This window comes from Leptonychotes weddellii, chromosome 4 (assembly GCF_054177405.1).
Source record: "Leptonychotes weddellii isolate Sample4059 chromosome 4, ASM5417740v2, whole genome shotgun sequence".
Classification (NCBI taxonomy): domain Eukaryota; kingdom Metazoa; phylum Chordata; class Mammalia; order Carnivora; family Phocidae; genus Leptonychotes; species Leptonychotes weddellii.
The window spans coordinates 36,863,126-36,889,886 of record NC_138372.1 but is presented as its reverse complement, the minus strand read 5'-3'; the positions used below and the strand labels follow the sequence as shown (position 1 = coordinate 36,889,886).

Here is a 26,761-nt window from a genome sequence, read left to right as displayed (position 1 = left end):
AATATTACTCAGCCATCAGAAAGGATGAATATCCACCATTTGCATCGACATGGATGGAACTGGAGGAGATTATGCTAAGTGAAATAAGTTAAGCAGAGAAAGACAATTATATGGTTATGGTTTCACCTATATGTGGAACATAAGGAATAGCACGGAGGACATTAGGAGAAGGAAGGGAAAAATGAAGGGGGGGAATCAGAGGGGGAGACGAACCATGAGAGACTATGGACTCTGGGAAACAAACAGCGTTTCAGAGGGGAGGGAGTGGGGGATGGGTTAGCCCAGTGATGGGTACTAAGGAGGGCACGTATTGCATGGAGCACTGGGTGTTATATGCAAACAATGAATCTTGAACACTACATCAAAAACTAATGAAGTACTGTATGGTGACTAACATAACATAATAAAATAAAATTTAAAAAAAGCAAAATAGTAAAATTATATAATATAAAATGTTGCCTTAAAGTATTACCTTTTTTACACTTGCTTCATGAAACATTATTCAGACCTTTCACATGCATTTTAAACATTAGCGTCTTCTTCACTAACCAGAGTTAGTCTCCCAATTTTTCAAAGCACATGATCTTAATTTTTGTTTAAGTGGTTTGAGATAGGAGCATTTAAAAAATCTGGATATGGTACTTTTCCTGGGAATTTTAATCTCAAGTCACAAGAACTCATTTGCTCTTCATGAGCTCTACCCTGAAACCCTTTCAAACCCAGTCTTTAACAGGCTATTTATAATGGCATCTAAAGTTTTAATTGTAAAATTATTATCTCCCCTCCCATTAGAAAATCTGTGCTGAAGTTCTTTGCCATCTTTTTAAGCTGATCACATCAGGGAACCTGTTTTCAGTATCCAAAACTTGTATTGCCTGAAGTTTTAGACTGTGTGTCTTTTTTAAACAGTTTTTTCTTCTTCCTAAATAAAATAGTTTTAAGGACTCAACTATAGGGTAATTTCCTTTTTCCTTTGGGACAGTTTTGGGAAAAGAACTTTGCCATATATGCACTGTCATCATTTAAAGTGGATCAAAGTATTATAAGTGAGCAAGTGAGTGAGGTGAAGGATATGGCTGAAGTGGAATGGAGAGTCTAGAACAGTGTATATAGACACATCCAATATAGATGTTACTACCCTTATGTGGGTATTTCAATTTAAATTAAATGGCTAATTTAATAATTATGTTAATCATTAAATTATAATTCAATTCCTTGGTCACACTGGCTATACTTTCAAGGGATCTATAGCCACATCAGGCTGGTGGCTGGTGTATTATACAGTGCAGATGTAAATTATTTCTATCATTGCAGGAAGTTCTTTTGGGTAGCTGTAGTCTGGAAGGTGTTCTGTAACCTCAGTAATTTAATTTAGTTGATTTCTAGGAATGATCATATTGATGGTAGTAGTCAGACTCCTCCCCTTACCCATAATTCTACACCCCAGCCAACACTTTCCCTTCACCCATACAGACACAGATCAAAGATGCATTAATATCTCAGTTTCTAAAATAGAGTTAGTGATCCAAGGTTATTAGTATTGTTAGTATAGTACAGAGATTTATACTGTGTTCATCTGAAACACAAGGTATACCCTTTCCTCTATGTTGTTGTCAAGGAAAAAAAAAAACAAATTGCTTTGTGGTGAAAAGATCGATACTTCTGGGAGTCAGAGAGGCCTGAATTTGAATGTTACTCTGTATAATCTTGGATAAACCACTTATTCTCTCAGAATCTTCATATGCTTGCTTCATGGAGTGAGGATTGAATGAGACGTGTAATGATGTGTAATTTATTGTACATAGCTCCTTGCACATTACAGATGCTTCCTTCCCTCTTTATTCCTCTAAGTCCAAAAAGACATCTAATGAATATTAATTCACTAATACTTCCATTCATAAATTCACCAGAAGATATTTATTGAGCATTTACTATATGCAAAGATTTCTTCTCTGTGGTAGGAATATAGCAGTGAACCAAAACAGGTAAGAATCTCTGTCTTCATGGTGCTTACATTTTCATAGGAGGAGACAGACTATAAATGATATAAATAAGTAACATAGTGTATCAGAAAGTGATCATTTCTTTTTTTTTTTAAGTTTTATTTATCTATTTGAGAGAGAGAATGAGTCAGAGAGGAGAGCACAAGCAGGGTGAGGGGCAGAGGGAGAAGCAGACTCCCTACTGGATATGGTAGTCTGCTTCTCCCTCTGCCCCTCACCCTCAGCTGAAGGCAGACGCTAACCAACTGAGCCACCCAGGTGCCCCAGAAGTGATCATTTCTAAGGGAAGGAAGAAAAAAAACAAGGAAGGAGGATAAAAGTATGTTGGGTGGGGTCTGTAGTTTTCTAGAAAAAGTGGGCAGGTGACAATTGAATAAAGACCTGGAGGAAGGGAGTTAGTGAATGTACTCTGTATCTGTATCTGGGGGCAAGACCATTTCAGGCAGGGGGAATAGTAACCACATATACCCTGAAGTGGGAAATCAGGCTTCCAATTTTCCAGGAATATCAAGAAGACAAGTGTGGCTCAGGAAAGGAGAAGGAGGTGAAGTAAGAGATTAGAGGAAAGAGAAATAAGGCATATTAAGGATGTTGTCTTTTTATCTCAGAGTAAAAAGTGGAAGATTTTGAGTAGAGGATTGACATGGTCTGACTTATATTTTAATAGCTTCATTATGGCCACTCTGATGAGCGAATACACTAAAGATGAGCAAGGGCAATGCAAGGAAATCAGGAGGCTAATGCAATAATAGAGGAGAGAGAAGATGGAGGCTTCACATTGCACATAACAGTGCAATGTGATCAAATTCTGAATGTGTTTTAACATTTCAGCTCTCAGAACTTGTGAGTAAATGGGAAGGAGGAAATCAAGGATAACACCAAGGTTTTTGACTTGGTCAGCTGGAAGATTGGTGTCATTTATTGAGATGGAAACACTTTCTATATTCTACTCTAATGTATTCTTATCTTACTTTTCCTCCTCACTTCCCAAGGTTTGGGGCTGTCTTGTCTATGTGTTATCCACAATACCTAGTACATTTCTTCTTTTTTTATTTAGTACAGAGTAATTGCAACCTACTTTCATGAATTAAATTGATTTTAGATGTTCCATCAACCCCCAAATGGAGACAGCTATATTTAGGACCGCTAATAACAAGGAAGAGTGTTTTCCTTATGTTGCTGCTTGTAACAGAAAGCAGATTTGGCTTGTTGGCTTCCCTTTAATACTGCAGGATGTCTGCCTCCATAAATCCTTCATACTGCTAACCTTCAACATTTCTATCTTTTTTTAGGTTTTTAGCTTATAATCTGAATCTAGCAAAGGCAGATTAGTTGACATTTTTTCCTTTCTCTTTTTACATTCATTGAATAAAGCAGAAGGCAATAATTTTATACTAAGTGGAAGAGAGAGGGGTGAGTAGGTCTTTATGTGATGCTAACCAAAGTCTAAGTACTACCATGTTTCCTCAGGAGGGGCAAAGAACCTGGGGAAAGGAAGTAAGTGACTGTCACAGAAACCACCTTTCCTAATTTTTGCTTTTAGTAAATGGTTGCCAATTCCTTTTGATCTTAGCTATATGGTTTTCCCAGTTTGCAGTTTGGTTTTTCATCCATAGATATTTACTTGAGTAGGGTAAATCTCTCAAGTACCATTATTTATCTTTGGATCTGCCCTGTATTTCTTTGTCCTTCATTTGATCTGCACCAGTCCTGATGCTGCATGTTGAGCTATTTTGATAGTGATATCTACTTGGAAGGACTCAGTGAACATTTTTTGCATTTGACTAAAAACAGATTGTGGGTGGCTATATTTCTTAAATTGTTCTGCTGTTTTCTTTCCCTGAAGGAAAAAAAAATCAATTTAGAACTTATTAAAACTAAGTATTTGGCTGTTAGGAGCTCTTTTAGGGTTGCCAATTGTAATTCTTTTCTACTAAAAAAATAAACAACAATAGGTGGATTTAAAAGAACAGGTTAAAAAATTTAAGTTTGGGATTGTAGGGTTGTTAAACTACTCACTTTTCTTGTATGATGGTTTCATCATTTTATCTGTAAGTGATAGAGTATTTTGATGATGTAGACCATTATTTAAATAGTGAAGAGAGAAAACATCTCCAGAAATAAGTTGTCTGCAAAAGATAAGTGTTGTGAGTGGAAAAATTTGTTTTTTTATAGTGTCCATTCCTTGCTTTCAGAATTTTGTGATTAAAAACTATTTGTGATTTTATTTTATTTTTTTTTGCCAAGTTAACAATGATTTATTTATTTATTTATTTATTGTCCCTCATACTAACATCTTTTATTAAAACTTTTTATTTTTTATTATTTTTAAAATTTTTAAAATTTTAATACACATTTATTTGCTATATCCTTTTTTATTATTAATATATAATGTATTATTTGTTTCAAGGGTACAGTTCTGTGATTCATCAGTCTTACACAATTCACAGTGCTCACCATAGCACATACCCTCCCCAATGTCCATCACCCAGCCACCCTATCCCTCCCACCCCCCTCCGGGCGCCTGGGTGGCTCAGTCATTAAGTTTCTGCCTTTGGCTCAGGTCATGACCCCAGGGTTCTGGGATCCAGCTTTGCTCAGCACCGAGCTGCTTTTCCCTCTCCCACTCCCCCTGCTTGTGTTCACTCTCTCGCTGTATCTCTCTCTGTCAAATAAATATTTGTGATTTTAAACAAGAATAAGTCTTGGTATGACAAACATGGGTGGATCTAGAGGATATAATGCTAAGTGAAATAAGTCAGTCAGAGAAAGACAAATACCATATGATTTCACTTATTGTGGAATTTAAGAAACAAAACCAAGAAAAAAAAGAGAAACAAAAAAAGCAGACTCTTAAATATAGAGAATAAACTGGTATTTATCAGAGGGAAGGTGGGGGGGATTAAGAATATACTTACTGTGATGAGCACTGAGTAATGTATAGCATGTTGAATGAACCATACTGTACACCTGAAACTAATATAACACTGTACTTTAATTATACTGGAATTAAAAAAAACAGTGCAAAAAAAATCTTGGTATGACAAATGTTAGAATAAAGGCAGTTCACCTTTATTGAATATTTTACGATGTATCAGATACCATTTAAGCACTTAGTATATGTTAACAAGTTTGATAAAATCCCAATGAACCAGTAGGGTTATCACTCCCATTTTACTGATGAGAACTGAGAGAGAACTTTCTCAAGATTATACAACTATAAATGATGGGGCTAGAAATCAGTGGCTTTCTGGCTTAATAGCCTTCACTCCTCACTTTGAGCATATTTAATAACATGAGTTTCTGAAGGATCTATGCCTTTAGATAACTTCTATGCCCACTTCTAAAATAATAAATGGTTTAGTGGGAATTAATAGATTGTATATAATGTCAGAATAAAGGATTTTGTGTAGATCTCTAAAATGTTCAAAGTTGTTCCCTAACCTCACTGTGCATAAGAATCACTTGAAGAGTTTTTGAGGGGAAAAAAAAAAATCTGGACCCCTTCCAGACTACCTGAATTTGAATCACTGGGAGCAGGACTTCAGTATATCTGTCTTTCTAGCCCAGCATGAGGCAGACATTTATGCACCAGTGATATATAGTATGTAACAAAATAGACTAAAACAAAAACAATATGTGATGAGGATGAATAATTATGGTGGCTAATATTTGTAGAGTACTTTTGTATTATCTCATTTAATCCTTATAACAGATAATCTTGTAAATTAAGTTGGTATTATTACCTCCAGTTTGTAGATGGGGAAACTAAATCTTAGAGTAGCCAGTTAACATGGCCAGAGTCACACAGATAATAAACACATGATAGACCTAGAATTTGAAAACAGATCTGCCAGACTACAGGACATAAAACATCCCATAGTTGACCTATTAAATTATAGTAGATTATAGATCAGAGAGAACTAAATACTGAATATGAATTGTTATTGTAGGTTTTTTTTTTTTGCTTAAAAAAGAAGGTATCAAAAGAATTTATAAAATTTACTGTTTGTGTGCCATCTCCTTTTTATCCATTTTCTATTAATGACAGTAGATCATCATAGTTGGTGAATTCCCTAAGAGCCAGTTTCACTTTTAAAAATTTGGTTAATGTGTATATGTAACTGTAACTGAGATTTGTATTGAGGCTCAGATGTCTATATATATCTCCTCCTACTTCTCTGATACTTCTGTTTAATATTTTCTCTGATTCTATTTTTCCTACATACTCCTTAAATGTTGACATTCCAGAGTTTCCATCATGAGGCTTTTCTTTTCTTTGTTCACATTATCCCTCATTTCAGATAAACTTAATCCACTCTTAAGACTTTTGCAAAGACTTTAAAAAATACGGTTTTGTAACACATAACATGAAATGTATCATCTTAATCATTTTTAAGTATATAGTTCAATAGCGTTAAATATATACACATTGTTGTGAAACAGATCTCCAGAATGTTTTCATCTTGCCAAACTGAAACTCTGTACCCATTAATCTACAACTTTCCCTTCTTCCCTCCTCCCACTCCTGGTAACTACCATTCTACTTTCTGTTTCTATGAATTTCACTATTCTAGGGACTTCCTGTGAGTAGAATCATATGGTATTTGTCATTTTTTGACATTTGACATTTTTTGGCTTATTTCACTTATAATGTCCTCAAGATTTATCCATGTTATAGCCTGTGATGGTATTTCCTTCTTTTTTAAAGCTGAATACTATTCCATTGTATGTATATACTATATTTTCTTTATCCATTGCTGTTGATGGGCATTTGGGTTGCTTCTACTTCTTCACTATTGTGAATTGTGGTGCTGTGAATATTGGTATACAAACATCTCTTTGAGACCCTGCTTTCAATGATTTTGGATACATACCCAGAAGTGAGACTGCTGGATCCTTTGGTAGTTCTATTTTTTCCAAATACCTTTTTTTTTTTTTTTTTAAGAAAGAACAACATGGAGGTAGAGAGGGGCAGAGGGAGAGGGACAGAGAGAATCTTAAGCAGGCTCCACACCGAGTGCGGAGCCTGACATTGGACTCGATCTCATGACCCTGAGATCATGAACTGAACCAAAATCAAGTCAGATGCTTAACTGACTGAACCACCAGGCACCCCTTTCCAAATACTTTTAAAGTAGATGACTCATGACTCCAAACTCGGTATCTTGAACTCACACATTTTAGATTCTTAACAATCTGTTGGACATCTCTATATGAATGTCCTATACTTCAAAATCAACATGCCTAAAACTGAAGACCTCAGATCCTCTTCTCACCAGCCTGTCCCTTTGCTCATATTCTTGGGTTCATGGCATGCATTCATTTATTCATTCATGTGTTCAGTATATGTTAACTCACACAGCCTAGGGATGAGGCACTGTTGGTGTTGAGGACACATCAGTGAACAAAATAAAGTCATTTGGGTCTCACATTCTAGTGAGGGAAGACAGATAACAAACAAGGAGACAAATAAATAGGTAGAGTGTCATGCATGGCTAGAGGAGTTCTCTTTTCGATAGGATGGCTAGGGAAGGTCTCTCTGAGATGACCTTTGAGTAGAAACCTTACTGAAGTGAGGGAGTGAGATATGTGGATATCTGAAGGAAGAGCATTGCACGCAGAAGGAAGAATAAGTATAAGGGGTTTAATGTGAGAGCATATTTCACTTGTTCAGGAAATTGTAAGGAAATCAGCAACTAGAGTTAGTGAACCTCAGGGATAGTGGAAGAAGATGATGTCAGAGAAGGAGCTGGAGGCAACTAATGTAGTCTTTAAGGTCAGAATGAGGTCTTTGACCTTTACTCTGATGTTATGGGAAGGCATTAGAGTAGAGAAAGGGTTTTGACTTGACATTTGTAAGTATCATGCTGGCTTCTGTGTGAACAGGCAGTAAGCAAGTGGGGCAAAGATAGAAGCAGGGAAACCAGTTTGGAGACTATTGAAATACCAATCCAGAGGAGAGATGATGGTTTAGACTAGGGTGGTAATAAAAAAAATTGGTCAGATTCTACATTTTGGAGGTAGAATAAAGAATTTCTCATAGGTCAGATGTGGAATGTAAGAGAAAGGAATTGAGGATGACTATATGATTTTTGACTTGAGCTATGGAATCTCTAGAATTGCTTGCCAGTTGTGATGATTGGGAGGACTGGAGCAGGAACTGCCTATACAGTCACCCAAGCCAGAAGCCTGGGCATCATTCTCAACAATTTTCTCTTTTCAATTCGTATTTCACAGTGCTGACCAAATGATGTTCCTTCCTGAAGGGCAAATTTCAGTTGCAGCAGTTGCCTGCCCATTATCTTCAGGTTAAGTAAAACTTTTAATGCCTGTATTTATACTGCTTCTCATAATCTTAACTCTTGCTTACCTTTCCAACTATCTCCTCATTGCTTCCTGACCCAAACCTTTGCTGAAGCCACACAAAACTACTTTCCACTTCCTGAACAGACTTACCACCCCCCCCATTTTTTTTTCCCTTGTCCCTGACTGCTCTTACTCAGCTTTTTACCCCATAAGAGCCTTGCTTTAACACTTGGTTCAAATATCACCCCTTCCCAGCTTTTTTTCCTGGCATTCAAATTACTTCTACTCTTTTGCCTTCATATAGTATCTTATATATTTCTCTCTTGAAGGTTATAATAAATGGAAGGAAGAGTCATCAGCTTTTGAATCATACAGTAGAGTACTTGAAGAAGGCTTAGAAAAGGGTCATCATAGTGATTAACATATTTGGAAAGTAGGAATTTGAAAGAACATTTAGAAGAATTTAAATATAGTAGATTATTGGAAACAGTCTGTTACAGATACTTACAGAAAATCAAGTAATTATTTATGGAAAAAAAAAAAAAGATTTTCCTTTCTGCCCAGAAAGAAAGGGGAGAAAATGGTGTTAAGCATCTTTTTGAGGCCTCATTGGCTTCCCACCATAATCTCATTGTCTTTCTTTAGAACTCTACAATTTAGTGTGGACACTTAAATCTACTACTTTTGTTTCTCTGGCCTTTTACTTGCATAGCTGAGAAAGTTTCATTCCAAAATGGACCTTTTCTTATAACTCATTTGATTAACATAATACTAATGAGGTCTGTGAAATAAGAGAAAAAATATATACTGGTCTCTGTCCCCCAGTTCCTGGCACAGAGCTTCTAAAATCCTTATAATTTCTTAAGTGATAAGAATCTAGTGGTATCTTTTGTTCTAATATTTGGTTTTTGACCTTGGTTCCTGTTGTAGAACTCCTAAATCCCTTGGGGAATTTCCTGGGTGATAGGAGTGTCTTTTGTTCTATTGAGGAGACTTTTGGCTCCTGGATAGCTTCAGGATGGGGGCTGATCACCAGAAAGACCAAACCATGATTAGAAGCTTGGAACTATCATTCCTACCCCCCATCCTCCAGGAGGGGGAGAAGGACTAGAGATTGAATTAGTGATTATTCATGCCTATGTAATGAAGCCTCCATAAAAATCCCAATAATATAGGTTGGGAAGCTTCCAGGTTGGTGAATACATGAAGGTGTGGGGAGGGAGAGTGTGCCCAGAGAGATAATGGAAGCTCAGCATGCCTTCCCATGTGCCTTTCTCCAGGTGTCTCTTCTATCTGGCTGTTCCTGAGTTATATCCTTTTATAATAAGCCAGTAATCTAATAAGTAAAATGTTTTCCTGAGTTCTTTGAGCCACTCTAGCAAATTAATTGAATTGAAGAGAGGGTTGTGGGAACCCCTGATTTATAGCCAGTAGGTCAGAAGCACAGGTAACAGCCTGGACTTGTACTTAGCATCTGAAGGGGGAGTAGGCTTGTGGGACTGAGCCCTTAACTTGTGGGATCTAATGCTGTCTCTAGGTAGATAGTGTCAGAATTGAGTTAAATTGCAGGACACGTAGCTGGTGTTGCAGAATTGCTTGATGTGTAGAAAACCCACACATCTGGTGTCAGTTGAAATAGTGTTGTTTGTAGTAGAATGTTGAGAGTAGAGTAGACACACAGGATAGTGTTTCATCCTTATAAAAGGTAAAAGGTGAAAATTCCACAATTCATGGCTGTAGAATAATGGCCTCTTCCAGAACTTCTCATTGGCTCTACTCAAGGTAAAAACATGAGGGGGAGATGATTTTGTGAATTTAGCATGGACACTTAAATCTACTACTTTTGTTGTTTCCTCAGTACCCAGAATAGTTCCAGGTGAGTAACTAAATATTTGTTGGGTGGGTTAATGTTGGAATGAATAAATGAAATATTCAGATGAATGAATGAGATGTATGAGTGCTGTGTAAGTAAATGGAAAATCATAGAGACTTTTAAAGCAAACCAAGAAACAGACTCTTAACTATAGAGAACAAACTGATGGTTACCAGAGGGGGAGGTAGGTGGGGGGTGGGTTAAATAGGTGATGGGGATTAAGGAGGGCACTTGTGATGAGCACTGGGTGATGTAAGTGTTAAATCACTAAATTGTACACTGAAGCTGATACTACACTGTATGTTATCTAACTGGAATTTAAATAAAAATTTGAAAAAAAGAAAAATCATTGAGAAAAAGGTGGTGTGAGTCAAATTTTCTTGAAGAAAATGTTTCACATCTGGGTCTTCATCTCTATTAGGCAACAGTAGACATTCCTTCCTTCATGATCCCATATTGTCTTTCACATTAGAATTAGTTGTTTCTGTAACTGCCTGTCCTGGGAGGAACATGTCATTTTTGTTTTCCCTCTGGTCCTAAAACACTGTTCAGTGAATAAAAGAATGAATGAATTTGAACTGGTGGAAAAGAGAATGTTCTGTATAAAGGATCAGTATGATTGGATGAGAGAAAGTCTGGGTTTGTTGGAAGAATTCACTTGATGGCAAGATCAGAGCTGTGAATGCTAAAATACTAGTACTTTGTGGGTCCGAAGTTTATTTTTGAGGCATTTTGAAATTATTTGACTCTGACATGCCATAGAGTAATAATTTCAAATTGAACAAGAGTATACTAATTTAGGAAGTATTTTTCTATATTTTAAGTATTTTTAGGAGATGGAAAAAAGTGGTTAATAGATACAACAAAGCAAGTATTACTGGGGCATCTGGGTGGCTCAGTCAGTTAAGTGTCTAACTTTTGATTTTGGCTTGGGTCATGATCTCAGGGTCTTGAGATCAAGCTGTGCATCAGGCTCTGTGCAGGGGGTGGAGCCTGCTTAAGATTTTCTGTCTCCCTCTCCCCCTCTAGAAAAAAAAGCCAGTATTACAATTAATTATTATTTTCTTAGTTTCACAGGCTTCCCAAACATGTGGGATATGTAGAGTTGCCTATATTTTTAATTCTATCAACTAATAATATATATGATTATATATATATTATATATATATAATGAAAATGTGTTTATCATTTCTATTTTCATAAAATTCTAAATATTTTCTTTTTCTATTTGTTTATAAATTCTTATAACTTAAATGTATTAAGTATTTAGTTTTACTGATCTGTAATCAGTAATTTAGAAATTGGCCAGGTGAGGAGGCTGCTAATAAGAATAAAGCTGATGATATGGGGCACCTAGGTGGCTCAGTTGGTTAAGTATCTGCCTTTAGCTCAGGTCATGATCCTGGAGTTATGGGATTGAGCCCCACTTTGGGCTCTCTGCTCAGTGGGGAGTCTACTCTCTCTTCCTCTCCCTCCCCCCGCCCCCACTCATGCTCTCTTTCTCATTCACTCTCTCAAATAAATAAATAAAAATCTAAAAAGAATAAAGCTAATCATAATGCTGTGATGTAATCATTGAAGCATCACTGAAGAAACATCTGGAAAAATGGTGGTCTGTTACTAACTAATCTGTATTATACTGAGAATAATGAGTATTATACTGAAATTCCTATTTTTATACTTTCACACTATTTCAAGAGTTAGTTGTAATTTATTTCCCATGTATTTCTTAGTCTTTTATAATTTAATTTTTAGTAAAACTTAAAAAATATGTCTAATAATCTCTTAGGCCTCATATTATTAGACTATTCTCACATTTTTCAGTTTTGTCTAATCCTTCCTTGTAATACCTTCTTTGCCCCTTCTATGACATATTCCTGGTCTTTCCCTCATATCTAACCCTTCTATTTTTATTGTTTTGTTTTTGTCTTTAGCTTTCTCTCCTCTATTTCTTATATGTATGAATTCCCCAAGACTCTATCTCTGTCTCAACTTCTCTTCACCAAAGAAGAAGGCTTATTAGGGGGAGGGAATTAAAATATTTTTAGGGCTGCTTTTATTTGCCTTTAAACATATATTGTTTTACTTAACCTGGCTCTGAATTTTTAAATTACTTTTTGTCTCCATTTGGATATTACCTGAACTGCTTATAGTAAAATTAATTGTTTAATATATTTTTGTCCCTGCTAGAAGGTAAGCTATGTTACATCCATTAGTATATCTCCATTGCCTAGCCCAGAGCTTGGTATATAGTTGGCAATTAATACATATTTGTTAAGTAAACAAATGATATCCTACTGTCACTTTGAAGTTAACATGTTCAAAATTGAACTCATCTGAAATTTTCCTTTGCTTCTATGCCCACTCATTGTTCAGTGTCCAGATCAAATGCCATCTCTTTTCTGAAACTTTCCTTAATCCTCACAAAAATCTCTCTCCCTATTCTATATTCCTTTAGCAAATTATACTTTTATTGTACCTTCATTCTGGATTACATTTTACATATTTATGTACAAAATAGGTTGAGGTCAGGGACTTTCTACCCCAAAGCAGATACATTATTTAACATGATCTAAGGTCTTAGAAAAGGAAAGTGGAGGTGTGTCACTGTTCCTTCCGCATAGTATTGCCCTCTACCCCATCTTACTACTTTTCCCTTATCCTTCAGTCTTTTTTTTTTTTAAGGTTTATTTATTTATTTGAGAGAGAGAGTGAGGGAGAGAGAATGTGTGCACGTGCACGAGCAGGGGGAGGGGCTGAGGGAGAGAATCTTTAAGCAGACTCCCTGCTGAGCATGGAGTCCTTCATGGGGCTTGACCTCACAACCCTGAGATCATGACCTGAGCCAAAACTGAGAGTTGGATGTTCAACTGACTGAGCCACCCAGGTAACCCCGCTTATTCTTCAGTCTTAACTGAGACATTATTTCATCTAGGAAGCTTTCTGAGCCTTGGTCAGGTGTTGACCATGTGACTTTTGTTTTTGTATTTGTTTTTTAAAGATTTATTTACTTTAGAGAGAGAGAGTGTGGGGAGGGGCAGAGGGAGATGGGGAGAGAGAATCCTCAAGCTGACTCCCTGCTGAGCACAGAGCCCAACCTGGGGCTCGATCCCAGGACCCGAGATCATGTCCTGAGCTGAAATCAAGAGTTTGTTGCTCAACCGACTCAGCCACCTGGGCACCTCTGTTTTTGTTTTTTTTTGTAGTCCTCTAGCATCATTAATTTAACAAATAAGTATCGAGTGCCGTTTAGTGCCTGTGTTGTGCTAGGCAACTGGGATAAAGTAAAGAACAAAATTGTTATTATCTTGTCTGTCACATAGCCTACACCTTACAGAGAAAGGCAGACATAAAACAAATAATCACCAAATAAGTAATTAACAATTACTATGAAGGAAAAGCACAGAGTTCTATGTGAGAGTAAGGCTATGTAGATGGGGGGGGGTTGATTAAGAATTCTTTGAAAAAGTATATCTAACAAATTTCAATTATGATGATTAAGATTTAGCCAGACAAGAAATGGGGAAAAGGCATTTCAAACAAACATAGTATCTTCAAAAGACCTAAGAAATAGAAGAACTTGATGCCTTTGAGGAACAAAAAGACAGGCCCATTTTGGCTGAGGAAATAGTATTAGCTCGTTATACAGATGAGGAAACTGAGGCTCAAAGAGGTTCAGTGAGTATAGAACATATTAAGGTCATAAAATTAATAAGTGGGAAAGTCTGGTTTCAAATCTTGGACTTTGTAAATCCTTAGTATTCTTTCCATTATACCTTGGCATTCCCGAGTGAAAATTTGAACAAAATCTTTCCAAACTCTGGTATTTTGTTTCTTTTCCAACACCATAGAAAATTCTTTTACTATTTTCTATTTTTTAGCAAAGGAGATATTTGTATGTGGAGCTATTGCTGTCAAAAGAAAAGGGATAATTGATCTGGCAATAGGCCAGATACTTCCATTGAGTATGTGGCTTTGAAAACCCATTTTAGCATTTGTTTGACTCAAAGGATTTATGAGCCTCCAGAGTTGTCGGGGTTCTGTGGAATCCACTGTCTATATTAATCTGTGGTTATCTTTGGTTTTTGCCAGTGGAGCATTACAGCTCTCAAAATTCATAGCAAGCATCTTACATTCTACTTTATTTCCATTTAACAGAATAACATTGTAAACTTGACCCACTTCTGGCAAATATTTAAGTTAATGTTTCACAAAATAACACAACCTCCTTTTGGGAATTGATTTCTAGGCAACTGATAAAGCATTGAACTGTTACCTTTTTTTTTTTTTTTCTTTCTCATTTTGATGTGGACTTGGATGGGCAAGGGGAGGGAAGAAGTTGTTATGATGCAGAGGCAAATTTGGAAAGGCAAAGTTTTTTCCTCCAGAGAATCTTTGTTACCCTGCAATGAACTGCCTACAATCCAGGATGTTGCAGCCTGCTTGCTTAGTATCCTGCAAAAATGTCCATATCATGTCAGGTCTGTGCTATGTTCTAAGTAACTGGTGACTTGTTAGCTTAGAGGCCAACTTCAGGATTGTTTTATATAAGGAAACTTCCCCCGTGATACTCCTGCCGCCTTTTGTAACCTGGTACAATCATGGTATTGTGTTTATCAAAGAACTCTTGCCTCTATGTTTTTTCTTTTTAAATGTTCTTTTTACTAAGAATAATAATTATAACATGAAAGAATGAATTTATTCCATGAGCTCATTTTTAAATTCTTATTGGAATTTTTCATTTGTGATTTTATATCTCTCTCCTCTCAATCTGAAGAAGGAAATAAGTTAAAACTATTATTTTAAGGTACTGATTTTACTTGTTCTGACGTTCTTAAACATTGGTTTTTGTGAGTGTTTTGCTTGAATGAAGACTGTGGAATTAAGCCTTTTATGACTCAAGATTTGGGGGTATTAAAAGCCAAATGCATGGTTTTTTTTTGGTTTGTTTTGCCTTTTTTTTTTAGCTTCCTAAAATACGGTTTTATTATAGTAAATGGAGAAACATTTTAGAGAATATTTTGTGTTATTAAGGAAACATTTAATATTTTGTTTAAATTTTATATTATTTTACTTTATTTTTTTTAAAGATTTATTGATTTATTTATTTGACAGATAGATAGAGAGCACAAGTAGGCAGAGTGGCAGGCAGAGGGAGAGGGAGAAGCAGGCTCTCCATTGAGCAGGGAGCCGGATGTGGGGCTCGATCCCAGGACCCTGGGATCATGACCTGAGCCGAAGGCAGACACTTAACCATCTGAGCCACCCAGGCGCCCCCTAAATTTTATTTTTCAAAGTATACTTATTTCCCTGTACAGTGTTCTCCACCCCACACATCCCTGAGCATTTTTCTGTTTTGTTCTTTTTTTTTTTTAATGGTCTTCTCTGTTTTTTGTTTGCAGGCAGCTATCAATGGTGTAATACCCCAGGAAAATGGCATTCTACAAAGGTATGTTATAAAGTGCCTAATGGTAGGATGAGAATTTAGCCAAGCAAAAAAGAGACAATTGTTAATTTTTTTGTTTAACTTTTTGATAGAGCATTTGATCTTTGGTGTAGAAGCTCTATTAGTTACTGTTCTTTCAGATAATTTTATTATATCAATTTCCTAAAGTTTCCAACTTTTAACTGTATAAGGTTATTTCAAAATGAGTGATACTATGTTTAATGGTGGTTTTAATTTATTTTTAAAAAAGCTTTTCAAGGGCATCTTCTAATTCATAAAATGGAAGGAACTGAATCTCTGTAGCTCTAGAGCATGGTTATTGTCTGCCTATCCAGGCTTTATCTTCAGCCTTACTACATTCTGTTTTTTTCTTCACTTTTGGTTTCTAAATTAAGTATATGATAATTTGCAACAATTTGAATAAGTCCTTAATTGATGAAACTTCCCAAAGCACTGAACTGTTTCACCTGAAGAATGCATTGTTAACATGTGGAATGGTCTTCGTGGTTTTGTGTCATTGCCGGAGGGTAAAATTGGAAGATGATGCCAAGAGAACTATAAGTTACAAAATAATTCCTTAAATTAGAAATAACTTTTCATAAGTTTTCTTTCCTTAAAATTGGAGACTGGTTTGGATTAAAAGAGGACACTATAGAGTCATAGGAGGTAAAACCATTCCCCCTTCCAAGTGTAGTTTAATTACTTGATTTTTCCCCCCTCTCTTCTCAATTCAAACTTTGGCTTGAATTTTGGTGGCTAGGATTTCTAAGTCACTGAAGCATGATCTGCTGAGTGCAGATGAGGCAAACAGAAACAGCAGACTAGGACTGAGGTTGTTTTGGAGAGGAAGAAAAGTGCTGTTGCAAAACCATCAAAAAATTCACCATGAACTGCAAAATGTGCTATACTTTATAGGAAACTGTGTATATTTAGAAAGGAAGCAAATTCTGTTTGGTACTTGTACTACCCTTAGTAATTAATAGACCTGTTCCCCACCATTTTTTAAAAACTGTCAGAAAAAATTTCATCCAGAGTAAATGTGGCTGATTTCCAGAGTCTGTACCAATTTTTTTTTGTTGTTGTTCAAAAGCATTAGTTTTATTGAAACCCTTGTCTAGAAAGCAAACCAGGTGATTACAGGAACTTCCTTTATGATCATTTTTTCCCTTGGTTTAGAAGGTTTTAGACTTCTAAATATGGCTTCAGTTTTATTCTTGAGTAAATGTTATTCCACTTTCTGTTCCAAAGTTTTTGCTTGTTAAACCCTTGTGGATTCAGCTTCTGGGTTCTGAGTACATATTGGATACATCTTAAAATTAACAGTATTTTGCTGTGGGTGAACTCTAGAAATTTCCTCATCCCTGGAAACATTCCATCTCTCCTGTCACTAATGGTACTTTTTGCTTAATATTTTATAAGTAGAGATTCAGCACTAAATTGATTTCTAAAACTATAAAATTTGGAGTTTAACGTTCATCAGAGTAGGTTTTTGTTTTGTTTGCTTGTTTAATTAAAGGAATGAATCATATGTGCATAGAAGAAAATCAGTTGTATCTAGCAATAGTCTTCAATTTTCTCCCTTCCTAACTTTGTTATTTAGGTTTGAAATCACTGTGGACTTGACGTAACTGAAAATTCCTCTTGTGTATCTCCTAACCAGAGGAAAATGAAAGAGGGCTCTTTGTTGCTTTCTCATTGGCTTAACACTGAAAGTGGAAGACTTAATAGTAGGAATGGTATATGTAGGTAGTTAAAAGGATTTTTGTTTTGTATGTTTGACTTTTGTAGTGTAGTCTGTGAATGCAGGTGACTCTTAATTTGTCGGTTCATACTTCGACAGGAAAGAGCTACTAAAAAGATTTTTTAATATGAATTATTTTTGGATGGAGAAGAGCCCAATCCCTGTGCTTTATAGCTTTTCTTGAAATCAGATTTTTGTGTGAATTCAAAAGTGGGAATATGGTTTTTAATGTTCCCATAAAGTTCAAAGCAAAGAAACTAACATTTTTTAAATGCTTAAGGCACTGTGCTAGGTAATTGATATATTTTTCATCATTTAATACTTACTGTAACTCTTAAGAGGTTCATATTTCATAGTGAGGAAACTTAAGGTTGGAGAGTTTACATAGTTTTGTCCAAGCTCACAAGTGTAGTACATGGTGAAATCTGTATTGTCTCATTTTAAAAGCCATGCATTTTTTGATACCACTCTGCCCTATTCAGGGTCAGCAAACTAGTCATGTCATACCTTTTTTTAAAAGATTTTTTTCCTTTGGGTAAAAAAGTTGGAATTTAATACATGTGTATAAGATCTTTCTCCCATAGCTTTGTTTTACAGTTACTATTTTAGTTGTAAGCAAGTAAAGGCAGATATTATTATCCCTCATTTTACAGGTAGAGAGAATAAGGCATGAAGTGACTTGGCCCAGATGATAACAGCATGATGTTGATGGAGTCAGGATATAAGCAAGTCTTCTGCCTCATCCTCCAAGGCTTATTTCACTAGACATACTGCTAATACAACATTTTATATACTGTGTGACTTATGCTGTCATAAATGTAAGCCATTCAGTCATAGAACATCAAATGTGTGCATGTTTATTTACTACATCTTGGTATAATACTTTATTTATTTAGCATATTGTCCAGAGCCTTTTTAAACATTATTTTTGGAGACAGTTATTGTTAGAAGGAAGTGCTAATGTATTACTTGTGTTAGTAGACAGCAAATGCTATATTTTCCAAAAATTTTATGAATCAGTAGTATAATTTTCCTCATTGACTAAGTGGGTAGTATTTGTCAACTCATATTTATTTTTTTGACCCAGACAGTCTGTATGTTTCTTTGTCCATTGTTTAATTCATTGAGGAAACCTAGAGAAGACTAGGCATTTTTTTTCTAGTTATTTGCTGTTAGGTTTTCAGAATATGTAAATGCTGAGGTTTTTGATACAGATAATATCCATTTTGGTCAGTTAGTTTCTATTTATTGTCTTTTCTGATGCTCATTTAAGAATCTGATTTTTTTCTAAAGACAAATTTATCTTTAAAACACATACATGTTTTTGTTTTGTTTTTGTACCTAGAAATTTTACCTTGGGATGGTTTTTTAAAAATTGAAATAAACATGTACAGAGTTTCTGTTTGCTTTGTTCATTGCCTTCCAATGACATGTGTGGTTTGTAGAGCAAAGTTGACTGAGGATAAATACACTCCTTTAGTTGACCTTTAGATCTAAAATAGATTTCTCCATAGAGTTTCCCTTGCCAATCAGTGTCTTTTTTTTTTTAAATTATTGATTAACTAGAAAAGAATAGTGAATAGATCAGATTATAGAATGGTATCTTCATAGATGAAGTCTTAAAAATACCTTTTTTTTTTTTTTTTAGTCAACAATTTTGGATGTCTTTGTACTCTATGGATACCATTGAATATTAGTCAAAATTGATAGGATCATTAACTGGTAGTCTCTCTTTTTCTCTCTTTTTTTTTTTTTTTGGATTGTAAATTCATTATTTTTTATTGATCTTGAAATAAAATAATTATAGCCAATAAGAAAATTCTCAAGTGAAAACTTTCTAAAAAATTCTCTTAGGTTGACAACACACCAAATAGCCTGCTATGATTAGAAATGTTAAACTGTCTCCTAGAGTTAGGGTTTGGTAAAGAAAAAAAAAGGCACACTAGAGTGTTTCAAACACAGGGAATTTCATATAGGGAATCAGTTCCAGAGACGTGGAGCAGGTTGAAAGAGCAAAAAGGGAATACTGAGACAATTCAGATATAATGACGTAGGAAACAGCTGGACTAGCAGGCAGGCCCAGCTCTGGGTGGGGTGGTCCTGCTATGCTTGAGGAATGGTGCATAGGTCAAGAGAAGATTTACAGCTGCAGCATCCTCTGAGTAGGGTGGGCACAACCTGGACTGTGTGGACTGGGTCCAGGGTATTGCAGGAAGCCTGCTCTAGGACAGGTCTGTCTGGGAGAGCTCCCTGCTAACCACTAAAGGGCACAAAGTCACTCCTAGTATTAGAAGAAAAAAGGAAAGTGATTGGGAGAGATTGAGGTTAACAAGACTTTGAAGCCCAGAGGAAGGGCCCTAGCAACTTGACCCTAGACATAAGAGAAAGAAGTCCTGCTCAGCTGATACTGGTACCTCTGCAGGATGCAGAGGCTTGTTTTGAAGTATTGAAAGAAGCTAGAAGCTAACACCAGTGGCTGATGCTAAAACAAAGTGGGTGTCATTGTTAGAGTAATGTCACTGCTAGGTCACTGGTGTTAAGATCAATGTGCAAAACTGTAAGAAGAAAATTTTGTGTGTGTCTGTGCACACACTTGTGTGGTGCTACATTTTTGTTACTGTTACTGTTCATAAGGCCATGATTAATATTTACCAGTTTCTTCTTCCACTCTTTATATTCCCTCTGCCAGCAACTCAGATAGTCAAGTTTCTTTACTTGGTGGGACATCTCAAACATTTATTCTGAAATAGTCAGAATCCTCAGTGGACCTGCCTTTTTTAAATTGGCTGTAGTTTTCCACTAACTCATAATTGGAAATGCCTCAGAAAATAGTCCATTGTATAGCAGCAACCCAGTTTTTTCTTGGTAATCAGGACCTCCCACCTCACTTCGTACCCCCTTATTTAATGCTAGTTGATTCAGTAATATGAAGAGTAGAAAATGGCCAAGTGGCGCTCTCAGGTTCTAATTCTATGAAAAGTATTGTGGAAACATTACATACTTGGGAACCATGACCTCTGAACCACCAGAGCCCACAGTAGCAGGAAGCAAAAATTCTGTTGTTATTAGGAGTAATAAAAGGAACCACTACTGACACTTAATTCTCATACCCATGTTTTCTGGCAATATGAGAAATATCACTGTGTTTTGGTCACTGATATAAAGCATACACTACATCCTTTAAGGTGGAGACCCAAGTTTTGAGTATGTTGTCTCCCAGCTGTCTTCAGCAGGACAATTCACTGTTCTGACAACTAGGTGCTTCTGGCTAACAGTATATACGAATGATACCAGCACTACACTTCTTTTGCTGTGAAATGAGTTCCTTGATTAGAACCAGTGTTGTGTTTGAAGCCTTAGATCAATAAGGCGTTCCCTCAGTACATGAATGGTGGTGCTGGCAGAAGTATTGCTGTCAGAGAAGTCAATTTCATATCCAGAAAAGTATCTTTTTAAGGGAGAACATATTGCTCCCTCCTCCATGATAGAAATGATCCATTACCAGATCCCTAAATAATGATGCCATATTGAGGACTCAGTATTAGTCTCTGTTGTTTGCAGTGTAGACACTTGGTAGTTTCCCTAGCCAGATTCAGACTTGATAAAGGGGAATTGATGTTGTATCTATGTCTAACCTCCACTCCTATTGGCATGGCCACATTATATATTAATGCAATTAATATATAATTAATGTAAGCTGACTTACATCAATAGAACAATGTCATCTTATGCACATTGAGAGCCTTTTTTTCCAGTGGATAGCCTGTAGGCAACATCCCCCACAGAAACATATATTCACATTTTGTGTCCATTCTGAAAGTTCCGTTTTCATATCTTTTCCCCAGATTCCCTTGTCACCCAACTTTTCTTCTATTTTTTCCAAGTCCTGATCAGCTGGCCAACCTATTGTCTGTTGTCCATGGTTCAAATAGATTTGTACCTCAAGCAGTCTCTTTCTAAATGAAAAAATCAACCTGTGGTACAATCCCAAGTTCTCCCCATTAGGAAGCTTTTCTTTCACTACTGTCTTCCTGGGTTATCTTTGGGGGCTGTAATGCTTTAGCAGTTTGTTTTTGGTTGGTATGAGCATGTATATTATATAAACATCTTTTCCTTTCCCAGTCCAAATCTTTTCTTCATCATTTAACTTAGTTATCTCTTATTATCAATGGGAAGTGCAAGATATAGCAACTGGCCTTTTACCCTGATTGCTTCTGATCACTGGACCTGAGAAACCTCACCAAGGTGGCGGGCCCCTGCATTTTTGTGGCACGTATCTTCTACTCTCTATCATACATGTGTCTTATCAAAGCACCCAAGTACTTGCTACTCTTCTCTTCAGGATCAATTCACATTGTTATCAATGTAATGTTGTTTTGTGGAATGTCTAGGTCATCAAGATCTCTCCAGACTAGATTGTTATGCTCGAGAGCAGGAGAGTTGATGTAATCCTCTGAAAAAGACAGTGAAGGTATATTGTTTACCTTGCTGGGTAAAAGTAAAATGCTTGTCTTGGTGATTGCAAATTAATATAGAGAAAAAAAGTATATGCAAGATCAGTTGCTTCCTGTTACTAACCCTTCCTACATAGTAACCCTAACTCCACAGATCAGGAAGTCAATATAGAATGTCTGCTGGTTACTGAGTATGTCTCTTTCGGTTATGCGTTCAGAATCTGGAGAAGAAATTGCAGGGTAGGTTGACAGATTGTTTGAACATGGTATGTGTGGATTTGGGCCCAAACTTCATTTACCACCATAATCTTCCACTTTTATATCCCCAGGAAGTAATATCAGTTTAGAGTTAACATCTAGTAATCCCCTAAAAATTTAGATATTTTCCTTTTATCAGTACACAAACACCCTAGTAAATGGCTGCAGGCCTCTTAGGAAAAGTCTTAGAGGAAAATTTCCAATGCATATGTGTGGCTCTGTTGCATGGTCTTTGTGGGGATCAGGGACTTTATGTCTCTGAAACAACTTGTGTTTGGAAACTGAGAGTGGCTATGACTGCCCATTGTGTTACAGACATTAGGTTTTAGGCTGTCAGCTCTAGGGTGTCTAATGTTTTTAGATCAAGTAATATTTTAGTCAGTTGACTTAATTTGGTTCCTTAGAAATAATCATGTTCTGGGGTGCTTGGGTGGCTCAGTTGGTTAAGCGTCCAACTCTTAATTTCAGCTCAGATTGTGATCTCAGAATCTATGAGATTGAGCCCTTTGTGGGGCTGGGTGTGGAGCCTGCTTAGGATTCTCTTTCTCCCTTTCTCTCCGTCCCTCTCCCCCACCGTGCTTGCTCTCCCTCTCGAAGAAAAATAATTATGTACAGTTAAACACTTCTAAAGATCTCTGCAGGTTGAAATCTTCTGATTGCCACTTCTTGTCTATGCTGTCCATTAACATAATTGCTCCCACCTTTTTCTTACTAAATTCTGCCATTTGACCTGAGCACTTTGGGATCTCATGCCCATTAAGGAAACTTATTCAGTGGTGTCATCTCCTCATGTCATTCCCAACCCATGGAAGACAGCCACTACAATTTTTCAAGAATGCAGACCTCCCCTCCCCCCTTACTAATGTATTTCTTAATGCTTTAGTGCAATGTCCTCTGGGACCTCATGGATGATGTAGTAGGAGGATGTATGTATGTTCAGATTGTGCATGGTGAATCCACTTGAGCATTCTTATTTTTCTAAGCATCTGAATTTCTTCTACATTTTGTCAGGAAAGTTTGGGCATTTTATCCTCATTAAATGTAGACTCCTTTGGGACTTAAGTTTCATTCAGTCAACAAGCAAACTATTAGAGGACTTAGAGCTGCTTAAGCAAACATGTTATATTTGGCCCTATCCAAACTCTTTTGGTCAAATTCACTTCAAATTCATTTCCTTACCTATTCCCTAGGTTTTTGCTTTATCAAAATCTTATAATTATTTTGGATATAAGCCCTCTCTCAGTTAAGACACTGTACTTATTCTCCTGGAGCATGCCTAGATCTGATTTTAGAGGCAGTAAGGAATGGTGGGGGTAGGTTTCGACAATAGGCATCCCTTTTCAAGGCAATGGTCCAAGTAAGAGCATTACCAGTTTTTTTTTTTTTTTTTTAAATTTTATTTATTTACCTGAGAGAGAGAGAGGGAGAGCACAAGCAGGGGGAGTGGGAGAAGGAGAAGCAGGCTCCCTGCGGAGCAAGGAGCCCGATGTGGGACTCGATCCCAGGACCCTGGGATCATGACCTGAGCCGAAGGCAGACGCTTAACGACTGAGCCACCCAGGCGCCCGAGCATTACCAGTTTTCAGGCAAGAGGAGGCTAACTTCAGTCATGGGAAGAGGAGTTGTTTCTGTTTACAAAAGAGGTTCAGAGGGACTCTGTGGGTTCAAGATTGTAACCTTCATCTGAATCCACTTGGGTATCCCTATTCCACATTTTAGGGTCCCACTCCTTCTAAAACAGTGCTGTAATTTTCACAACAGAGGCTTAGAAAGTATATGTACTCAGCTTTCACTGTAGTTATGTAAGCTGCAAAATTAAATTTTGTGTTTGATTCTCAGTAGGATCATACCTGGAGGACGGGAAATAAGAAAGTGCTACTTCAAAAGCTCTAGCTTTCTTATCATGGCTTGAACTGAAAGTTAATAACCTAAAGTATGTCATTTTCTTCTGTTAAGCTTTCCAGAAGCAGCCAGCTCAAGGTCTTTATTGTTATCATTACTACCGTAATGGCCAAGTCAAATAGTCATTTGTCCCCTTAGGCACTTGTTTTAATAGGTATGTGATCATAATGAACTATAAGTGGTAATTCAATTAATCATTATGCCAGTGCATGATCACTAGTATCTCATTTTCCATTGGCAAAGAGCTCATCAGTGTATTGAAGGTCAAGGACGTAATCAAACCAATTCCTGAATCCTGTTTCTGGGATACCTCCATTACCAAAAAAAAATTTTGGGTATTTCAAGTTTAGTGTAGGATTGGTTACACAGGTGTGGAAGACTAAAAGAGCAAAAAGTAAAACTGAAGTAACCTATGTATAATAGCTGCTTCAGGAAGTTACCACTCTTAGGTCTAGGTCAAAGGGATTAACAGAACTTTAAAGCTCCGAGGAGTCCCTTGGACCTGAGTGAGGATCAGGCCTCTGTGGAATGCACACTCTCTAGCTGTTATTGGTGTCTGAGGGGATGTCAAGAAGCTGGTTATATGAATACTGAAAAAAGCCAGGAGACTGAAAGCTACAGGATGATACTGATAGACGTATATGCAAATAGGAAGAAGGAAGGCTTTCCTCCTCTCCTTGTAACACGATCTCTATCTAATAGTATCCCCTATTTGCAGAATCTATTGGGGAAACATGCCAAAGGACAAATAGAATTTTGCAGAATGCTAGCCCCAGCATCACACAATAGACTACAGAAGGATGAATTTGTAGTTAAGAAAACAGTAAGTCAGGGACCAGCCTATTAACTTTAGCTGTTTTTCCGAGGTTCTGAGAAGTTGTGACAAAATTGAGAGATATGAAATATTGCACACATTCTCTTCATAGATACTCACTTTGGATTCCAATAGTGATAGTCTTTCCTGCTTTGGACATTTTCTTTTCCATCTCTTCTAAGATTACTTTTCTTGAATCTTAACAACTGGGAGAAAGTGTAGGTTTTTGTCTTTGGATCAGTGATTACTAGAGTATCTGAACTCTCATCATTTTCACACTTTCTTGGCTATGACGTACAATGAGAAATACCTGGAATCCAAAACACACATATGCAAATATGTATCAGAATCAAAAGTTTTGGGAAACAATACTTGGTCCTAATTATTAAGTGCCATGTACTGATCATTTGTATCCTATCCTATTCTTTAAAAGACGATCACAACTCACAAAAATCAATTTTGTAATCTAAATTTGGTAAACACTAATCAGAGCAATAGTGTGAAGTAAATGTAAATATTTTTTCCTGGCTTGTTGGTATCAGTAGTGCTTATTTGTGTGTTTTTGGTCATTCTTGTTTTTGTTGTTCAGGTTCCCAATCTGTTGTTTTCCCGTAAATTTAGGGTGAGAAAAAAGATGTTTTAGAAATGAGCTTGTAGTTTGGTGGTGGTGGAACATATATACAAAATGATGTTTCAGTGGACATCCTATAAGCATTCCTTATATTCTCTTCTTCCTTACTCCTCCCAGTGAGGGGAAAAAAAGTGACTATATATGTAAATTAAGTGAGAGAAAAGCCAAATTCTTTAATAATTATTCCTTTACTTGTTAGTTTGTTAAATATTTAAGTACTTTCTCTGTAAAATCTTGAGCTCCAGGCAGAGGATACAGCCATTAAAAACACAAATGTGAACTTTGCCCTTGTGGAACTTATATTCTCTGGGGGGTCCTAAATGTCAAATGATTAATACCAATTATAATTGGTAGTGGTGAGGAATTAGAACCAGTCTGAGGTAGTAAAACATGCTCTGAGTTGAAAAAGATTCAATCTGAGATATGAAGGGTAAATATAATTAGCTAGAAGAAAGATAGAATATTGGGATGAGATGGGAAAGAAAGAATATTCTTTGAAGGAATAGTCTGTGTTCCCCTATGAAATGGGAAGGATCAAGGTGAGACGGAAGGAATGAAAGGCTGTTAATGGCTGTTAAAAGAGAGATTGGAGATAGCCTAGCACAAGCTAAGGATGGGGAGGTAGATAGGATTTGGATCATATAGGGGCTTATATGCCTCTTTAGCTCTGTATGAAGAGCAGAGGGGAATATTGAAGAAAATGACATGAAGGCATTTCTATAATTTCATTTTTGTGGTGGTAAGGAATGACATGCAGGGGAGCAAAGGAACCTTCAGAGAGATTAGTTAGGAGGCTGTTCCATCAGTCCATGTAAGAGGTGCTTGTGGCTTGCGCTAGGGTGTCAGCTTCAAAGGGGAAAGGTGGATGACTTAAGTAAAAGATATTTAGGAGGTAAAATTGAAAGGACTGACTAGATATGGGAGTTGCGAGAGAAGAAGGTATCAAGGATAATGCCGAAAGTTTCTGGCTTGGGTAGCTAATATGAGGAACAACGGAGGGAGGATCAGGCTTGGGGAAACATTAATGAGTTAAACTTTGGATATACTGAGTTTGATGTTTGAGATCTTACTAGGTACCAGGCAGTGTGCTAAGCTTTTCATGTAAATACCTGATTTAATCCCTATAAATATAATTAATTTTCCCATTTTAGAAATGAGATAACTATTAAGTGAGCAGAACAAAGATTTTATTTTTATTTTTTAAGACTTAAACATGTTTAAATGTTATTAAGAAGAATCCAGAAGAGAAGGAGATGTTGAAGATACTGGAAAGGAAAAGCATACCATAATGTAAAGCTAATTAGAAGATGGTTTTAGAATGATGTTGCCT

At 36.5% G+C, this 26,761-nt stretch overlaps 1 protein-coding gene across 3 annotated transcripts in view; it reads left to right on the top strand.

Moving 5' to 3' along the window:
- The window catches only part of FAF1 (Fas associated factor 1), a 466,200-nt gene that overhangs the window by 117,391 nt on the left and 322,048 nt on the right, over positions 1-26,761 (top strand). For 2 of the 3 annotated variants that reach the window (XM_081816911.1, XM_081816912.1), the window contains exon 2: positions 15,588-15,634. In XM_081816911.1, the coding sequence (XP_081673037.1) occupies positions 15,588-15,634 (47 nt within the window). Of the gene's footprint in view, positions 1-8,234; positions 8,315-15,587; positions 15,635-26,761 lie in introns of those variants that run through there. The other variant, XM_081816913.1, reaches the window with a different exon arrangement.